The sequence below is a fragment of the Ruditapes philippinarum genome, unplaced genomic scaffold (genome assembly GCF_026571515.1).
Source record: "Ruditapes philippinarum isolate M1 unplaced genomic scaffold, ASM2657151v2 ctg1284_1_1_1_1, whole genome shotgun sequence".
Classification (NCBI taxonomy): Eukaryota; Metazoa; Mollusca; class Bivalvia; order Venerida; family Veneridae; genus Ruditapes; species Ruditapes philippinarum.
In genome coordinates, this window is record NW_026855487.1 from 68,780 (window position 1) to 77,543 (window position 8,764).

General features: G+C 31.0%; 1 protein-coding gene across 1 annotated transcript in view; it reads left to right on the top strand.

Moving 5' to 3' along the window:
• LOC132743522 (dentin sialophosphoprotein-like) overlaps window positions 1–7,197 on the top strand; it is a 36,947-nt gene extending 29,750 nt beyond the window's left edge. Inside the window, exons 9-10 of the mRNA XM_060732051.1 lie at window positions 1,295–1,327; window positions 7,126–7,197. Of these exons, the coding sequence (XP_060588034.1) occupies window positions 1,295–1,327; window positions 7,126–7,197 (105 nt within the window). The remainder of the gene's footprint in view (window positions 1–1,294; window positions 1,328–7,125) is intronic.
• Window positions 7,198–8,764: the final 1,567 nt, after the last annotated feature.

Sequence of the window (8,764 nt, forward strand, 5' to 3'; positions counted from 1 at the left end):
TTTGTATACCAGTCATTCTCACAGCTAATGCCATGTTAGCAGAATTGCCTGTCACTATAACTCTATAACTTACACTTTATTTATTAATTACCCCCCATTCTTCAATAGCATCTTTTAAATTTTACAAGTTCAAACTTCTATGAAACCATGAAAAATGCTTGGCACAAATGTTGACTGGAACATAACCACTGTAACAGCATGCTCAATCTTAAATGTCCTGTTACAATGGTTACAGGGGGACGTCTCAAAATTGCCAACATCACTATTCTGCATTGTTTGTTAGATCAAACCGATTTCTGTGCTGCTACTTCTCAATTGAGATATTGGTATTTATTCAAAAATGTTCTTCTTAATTACTCTAAATAATATGTATTTGATTGTTTTTTATGCAATTGAAGGGTAACATATATAGTTATTTCACTGTCAGTTAACCCATCCGTCTGTCCGGTAATTTTGACCACGCTTCATTTCCAAACTCGCTGGGTGGATATCAGTGAAACTTCACATGATTGTTTTTTATCATGCCTAGTTATGCATGTTATCTTTATTTTCCACTGACCCCCTCAATGGTCAATTTCGATCCACGCTTCATCTCCAAAACCTAGTTGTGCATTCTCTCTTGATATTATGCTTGCTTTTTGTCACATGTATGGCCCCTTGATGGTCTTTTTTTTAGTAAAATATGCTTGTCAACACTACAAATCCAAAATATCTGTGGGATTTCAGTGAAACTTTAAAGAATTGTTCATCACCATGCCTAGTTTTGCATAGCATCTTGATTTTCGCTTATATCAGATAAATTTTCGAGTACAATAAGCGTCACACTTTTCAGTGAAAGCTCTTGTTATACTTTTTCTTCTTTGTAACCATATGTTGTATCTATATATCTACTTTAGTCTTAAGATAAGATGTTAATTGTCGTCATTCACATCCTGTATGACAATGTTCGTAAGTCTGGCATCTTAATTACAATTATAGTTATCTCTTCTTTAGTTTAAAAATTTTGAAAGTATATAAAAACCTGATTTCTAGCAAGTTATTCTATTTCATAGCAGTATAAAATAAGTATAAATCGTAGTATCTGTACACTGCCATACAAGGTTTTTGACTTATATACAAGATTTTTTGTTGTGGTTTGTTTTCAAACTGTGTTGTTAAGATTTAGATTATTTTATTTAATTTTGACATATTGACACTCAATTATGTCAGATAACACTTTGAATACATTATACTTGACTAAACATATTTCCCTATTTGTAAAACTAAGTAATTTAATACTGAATTCTTCTTTCAGGATGAAGATAGTAGTGACGACGGGGATTTGATGGTAAGAATTTTTTACACCTAATGTTTAAAAAAAAAAAACAAAAAAAAAAACAACAACAACATCCCTTTCCCTTTAAATTTGGTGTTAGAATAATTTCCTTGTTCACACATGAATGCATTTAAAAAAAGAAAGACAGAAAAACAACAAAAAACAAGAAAAAACAACAACAATTGTTTTTGTTTTATACATAATATATGGTCATTTTGCATCTAAATAATGCAAATTCAAAATATGCACCCTTTTCATGCATGTCTATTTAACATTTAAGCACTATGTCCTTTTATATGTCCCTTTCACTGCTAACACACGCACATTTCAATTTGAATCTATAATTGCAATTTCTTTGTTACTTCGATGCTAAAAAATAACAAAAACAATCCCGTCTACTAATTATTAAACATTTTTGTTTTGGAAGGTGATTGAATAAATATTAAATTATATTTTCATTAAAATATAACGTAAGGTCAAACAAATCTATAAATATTAAAAAGTTATTTTTTGGGAAAAAAATATCAATATAATGTATAAATATGCTTGTAAAATATAATGTTGTAGTGTCATTGATACAATGATATTTTATATAGGGGAAAAAACTAGAACATAACTTCCAGGTTCTTGTCACCAAAATCATAATGTTTTAATATTTTGATTTCAACAAAAACAAACTTAATACTGCTCCATGGGATGAAACTTGGCATAAACTGTTTACATTTTACAATATCTTTATAGAACAATTCAGTCAGCCGAATCTGCAGTTACCTTGTTTCTTTCTTTCCCTTTGAAACGATATCCAAATAATATTTAGACCTTAAGGGAATTTTAGTCAGTTTTGTTTTTAATAGGGTATTTGAAAATTTCGATCTTAATTAAGGAGTATCTAGTATTATAGAATGCATGTTGTTATGGGTTTTTTTTTTATTTTGCGATGTACATGAACTTTCATGCTAGTTTTTTAAGATATGGTGCTTTTTATTATAATTTTATTCTTATTTCAATGATAAAATGCAAGTTTGCATTCAAAGACTGCATGCGTATCATGATAATAGTATCGCTTGATTTCAAAGTTTCTGAGAAATTCACCGTAGTAATGTGATTTAGTATTGCACTTATTTTTTTTTTGGTTTCAGTATTGAATTAAAAAAATAAAAATTAATTCTTCACAAAATAAATGTGTTTAAAGCAACATTAAAAAAAAAACTTTCTGACCTTATTTCATATACATGGTGTAATATCCTAGTAATAACAGTTTTTGACACATTGTGAAACCGAATGTCATGCCTAAGAACATTCAAGCAGTTAATAGGAACACATTGAAGATCTAGGTAGGTGTTGATTTTATTGTCAGTGGTCTGAATAACTGGATCAAATAAAGAACAAAACAAAGAACTGGGACTGAATCTGGTCGTCTCAAAAGTGGATAAGCGAGGTGGTCAGAATTCTGGATCATGTTACCGTAGACATAAAGACCAGAAATTCCGCTCTTTGAAAAAATGGTCTTAATTCCGGGATGGTCTTAAGTAGGGATTCATCTGTATACTAGCATCTCATCCGAAGTACATTCAAAACTTGACTTTGGTGCAGCTCTACTGACAACATAAAGTTCATCATCAATTAAATCACATAGATATTATTTATTTTTCTTTGGAGAAGAAGATTAAGTCTCTTGTTCGGCTTACGTTTGGGCGGATGTTGTAGAAGCTTGATCTGTGGAAGATTGGTATGTTAAACTCTCTTGTGCAGTTGGCAATTGTGGCGATTTACTCAATTCACCTAGCTCTTCATCTATTTCACCATGAATATGTAATATATATATATCATTGTATTTTTTTTCACAAATGTTGACGTCTCATACAAGCAGTAAACTTTTAAATTAAATTTCCATGTGTTAATTGAATTATGTTACTCATTTACAAGCATACTGTTACTTTTACTATATATTATTTTATCTTGTTAAATAGTTATTAATTTTTGCATGTATAATTCTCATTATTCAAGTAATATACTTGTATCATAGTTTGGGACCTTTCTGTTGAAAATGTGTAAATGAACAAATGATAAATAACAAATTGAATACTGTGTGAAGCATGATATTGTAATAATAATCATCATGTTAACTGTGGAAGTACGCTGAACACTATGTTTTACCTTAACATAACACTTAAGGTCTCAAAGAAGTTTACATGTACTCAAAGATAGATTTTTGGAAATGACCTGTTTGAGATCTACCACAGCCTTGCTGTCATCATCATTTGGCTGAAAGTCAATATTCACCTTTGAAGTAAAAGAAGCAGAATATACAAGGTCGGAACACTCTCTTCATGTTACTGTTGCGAGTTTCATAGGTCCATGATCTGAATGGTAGTAATGAATTAGGCAAATCAATATATATTAATCAATAATTAAAAGAATGAAATATCTAATAACAAATTGTATCCCAATAAAATTTAAACTTGTTATAAATTTATCATATGTTTTTAATGTGCTAGTTATGGAAAGAAAACAGGAATTTCCTTTGAAGAAACTTTATTAATTGACTTAAGACATATCGGTATAACCTCAGAATTAGTTTTCAAAAAATGACTGTGTAAGTATTATGTTATATATGTTCACCTTTTGAAATCCTCAGCTAGAACACAATTGTTGTCTGAAAAGGCTTGGAATTCAGCTACATTCTGTCTTATTTCTTTACATAGGAGTGTTGCCTGTTCTACGTTTTGATGCTCTAAGTAGCGCTCTATCATGTCATATGAACTATTTCATCTCGTCTGAACATCAATCTGCAGTTAATGACATCACAGTGTAAGAATACCTTGCTTTTCTTTAAGGATAGCTGTAGCAGTGGAGCTCTTGTGAAGTCGATGTTACATTTAAAAAAAATTCAGATGCTTAATTTAGAGAATTTGCAAGGCATCGGATATTTTGTATACCAGTCATTCTCACAGCTGTATACCACTTATTCGCATGTTAGCAGCATAGTCTGTCACTATAATTTACACTTAATTACTTAGTCCCCATTCTTCAATAGCATCTTTTAAATTTTACAAGTTCAAACTTCTATGAAACCATGAAAAATGCTTCAACACTGATGAAATGGTACAACTGTTGAGTGGAACATAACCTCTCTAACAGCATGCTCAACCTTAAATGTCCTGTTTTCATGGCAAGGGGACGTCTCAAAGTTTCCAAAAATCACTATTTTGCATTGTGTGTTCAATCAAAACTGATTTCTGTGCTGCAACTTCTCAATGGATTAAGATAGAGTAAAAGGCTTTTCAGCGTTGGTTACACGTTACCTTAAGATCGGCCTGAGGCCATTTTTAGCCTGTCGTTTGTCCAAATTTTCTGGGCGATGAGTGGGACTATCGCCCTCCATTCAAACCGCCCAAACAGAAGGGGCCACATCCAACTTCTGGCAACCCTCTGATGTATCTTTCTGATAAAGGGTCACTTTTTAAATACATTTCTTAAACGAAAAACAGAGTTTGAGGCCTAAATAGGCCAGTTTTCATTGTTTTAGGCCTCAAAAGGGGGGAGACGACTGTCAAACACGTCTATATCAGGTAAAAGGTTAAATAGCTATGGAAACAGCGGCAAGCTCAATCAAAGCACAAAATGCGCTGAATTTATTTGGGTCTCAGAATGTCAAAAAGGTGAAGGGTGTGAGATTATAAACAAATTTGTTTTTGTATAGTGCCATCAATACTGTTTCCAGTGTTATAACTATAATAAATTGGCTATAAAGCTAATTGCAACACTGATATTCAATTCAATGTTTATTTGGCTTAAACAATTTAAAACGAAAACAACCAAAGAAAAAAAAAACGAGTTGCAAAAACTGGGATTTTAACTCCAGACCTCTCGTTTCCACTGGACCACGGGAAGGTTATTAGAAAACAGCCTGAAGCAAACCACATTATTTTAAATAAGGGTTTGTATTCCATTAATTTCGAGATATTTTGTTCACGCTAAACCTGTTGTTTAACACTGATGTAAAAATCATGGAGCTTAATATAAGTATGTATATTTATGAAATAATTTAGCAAAAATCTGTATACATTTATATAATATTTCACTTCTAGTTGTGTAATACGCTCTGAAGTGTGGGCTAAAAATAGCGCTTTGTTTGCGTGGATTAAATTATTGGGTGCCGTTACTTTTGGTAGAAATTGATTATAGATCGTCGACTGCTTAAATTTGTCCCTGTCATAGAGTCAACATCCTTTCTTTATTTTTGAGAAAGTCTATATATAAAAATCCATTAAGGCAATCACAATCATTCGAAGCTTTCTGGGGAAAGTCGAGCTATTTTCATTGATTGAAATAATATTCATCCGCATAACACAATTATTTGCACATATGACCGGTTATTATTGTACTATATTAGAAATCTTCGAGCAATCGGGAAATATTTTGTCTTCCTTGAGAAGATATGAATATTAACGTGCTTATCATTTGACAATATTTACGCATTGGTCTCCCCTTTATTTGCCGGCGTTAGTGTACTTATAAAAGGAAGCAACCGCTTCGATAAGTTCGTGACGGTCTACTTGTGCAGATTTCGCAAATAAGTATATCAAGGTCTTGAATTTCTATACCATTATGACGCCCAAAAGAAATATAAACGTGACTTACTTAATCTTTAACAACTTAAACCAAGTTACCTGATACGGTAATGATTCTTGCGTAAATTTGCGGAGTTTGCTCTAAAACACCGAAATCTAATATTTCATGTCATTTTAACATTAAGTAAGTGTGCAATCAAGTTCCAACGGTTTATAATTGAAATTATTTATTCGAAAACGTCGTTATTAAGGCGTCCAGAATGCAGCACTTTCACACACTTTTGACAACAGTTTGGGTAGTCTCCTTCAGAAACATCTTACATGACACAAAAGGATGAGACAAGAATCTTCGTAGTGAAAATAGTTCCGAGCGGTATAGACGTTTTTGACGATAGTTGAACTAATCTTAAAATAAAAGTATCGTATGCGGAACAAAAGCATTTTTATGACGTTCACGATTTTCGCCGCCATGGGGCCTGATTAAGACAAATGTGCTTTCATGTGCGGCCTTGCAGAAATTTTAATGCAATATTTTAAACAAAATTCTAATTGATGAATTGCTAATAACTAATATTTGTTTAAGGTATTAACTTTATACAAAACTTATTCTTATAATGAGATTGAAAATGTACTAAATCAAAGTCGACATATTCAGTTGTTTTCTTATGCAGAAGTAATTAGCCACGGTAAACATAGAATAAGACCTTTAAACTTCGTAAAGCTTTGATACATTATAATAGCATGCGTATGATTTGTTTTTTCGATCCCCCATCAACAAATCAAATAACATTTCAATATTCAGACTTGAGTTGCAAACACTTACGGTGAACGACATTCTGGTTTCACAAAAGGAATAACAACATAATTATCAGAAAAATAAACTGCCCGTTTTTATTGATATGCAAATGGTTATACGACGGTTATGAAGCTTTGTGACACTTGTAATACAGTTCAGCAGCAGCATCTTTAAAGTAATAGAGATCTGCAGTTAAAAAAAAAGGTCAACAATAAAATAAAATATTCAAGTGACGAATTGCAAACTCAGTAATAAAATGAATAAAGTAATAATGATATAATTTGCCTGACTAAATTATGATATAATACAAAACTTTTACTTCCTAATTTCAATTCAATGATGACTATTTAACCTACTGATATAAACTTATCCGTTAATTTAGGCGATTTCATGCCAGAAATGATTGATGATAATAATTTATGTATTTTATGTATTAAAAGAGTGTTGTACAGTTGACATTCGAAGACAATTACTATGATATTCGCCCAGTTTACCATAGTATTGGTCTTTGAGCATTTAATTGTAAAACAGTATATTCCGTATATTTCTATTTTGTAATATCTATATTCTTTTGTATACCATTGTCTATGCTAAGGTTATGAGAGAGAAAATGTCAAAACAGGTATCTGTATCAATATTTATATGCTCAATTTGAACTATATCTGCTCAATAATTATAAAACAGTATCTTATGTGTACCATTTTCTATGATGAGTGAAAATAAGAAAAGGTTCATCTTCATTCTTATGCTGTTTTCTAAACTTATAAAATCTCCAGAAGCATGCAAAGTTCACAGGTACTTGTAAAGTAAATGAATGCTTTGACTGAAAGTTCAACATTATCATTCCAGGTATTTGGATATCAATTAAGCGTTGCTTCAACATGATGTCATACAAAATAGACTTATCTCTATCGTCACAAGAGATTCATGCATAACAAAGTAATAGGAAGGAGCACATTTTTACTGTTTCCTGATAAGATGTTTGTAGATTAATTTAATGTGCACTATCAATATACTGGGAACCTGTGATTTGGCATACATGTAAACTTAAATTGTGTGCCATTTAAAATAGTTCAGAGTAATAAATCCCTCAGCACTAAGGGAAATTACATAGCTTACAGAATATAAGACATATCATTGTATATATGTTTTGCTTTACAATTTCGATTTAATTAACCAACATAGTTTTAACCTAAGATTCCTAACACATGACGTGAGACTGGTTTTATCAAAATTTCTTTTACATCCATACAATAGCTTAAATGCTTTGTACTACTGGAACCATTAGCCTTTTCGAAAGTATTAACTTTGGTATGATACATATATGTAAATATATTGACAAGAAAGATAAACATTTATAATTGTTTGTTAATTTACCAGAAAATTACACATAATTTGTAATAGTGATTACTGTCAAAGCGTTTGCGAAGTCCAAACAGAAACAGTACATTTTATCAAAGAAACAAAGATATTCTAAGACACATACAGAATCATCAGAACATTATGCCAGTAAAACTACAATATTAAAAATGTAGTTTAATATCAATTTGAATATCATACTTGTTCACCAGCAGCAAGACAAAATTGCATATTATTACCTATACCAGCAGATTAACAATACATTTACAATTTTGTGACACCGTGTCAACGTTTGTATCACAGGTTAAAATGAAGATGACTTTGCAAAAAATATTTTCCATAGTTAGTTATTTAGATAAAAAGCCGAAAAATATCATTTCTTAAACATTTTAAAAAAGGAAACAAATCATTTGAGGAACATAATCTGTCTTTGAAGGTCACCATAATCCACGTGTGTGTTATTCAGATATTGTGTATCACTTGACGTTTTTAGTTTTAGACAACTACTTCTGTCTGTTGTCATATTTAATGATAATAAATTAATGATACCATGCATTTATATTTAATTCATATTACACATTTTTATCACAATAAACACGGTGAAATTTTCAGAGTTAATAATGAAATAATTTGATAATAGTTTTGCATATTTCACATGAATTCTAAACTTTCAAGTCTTATCTTATAAGCTATACAGACCTTAAATAAGTAACCAAACTT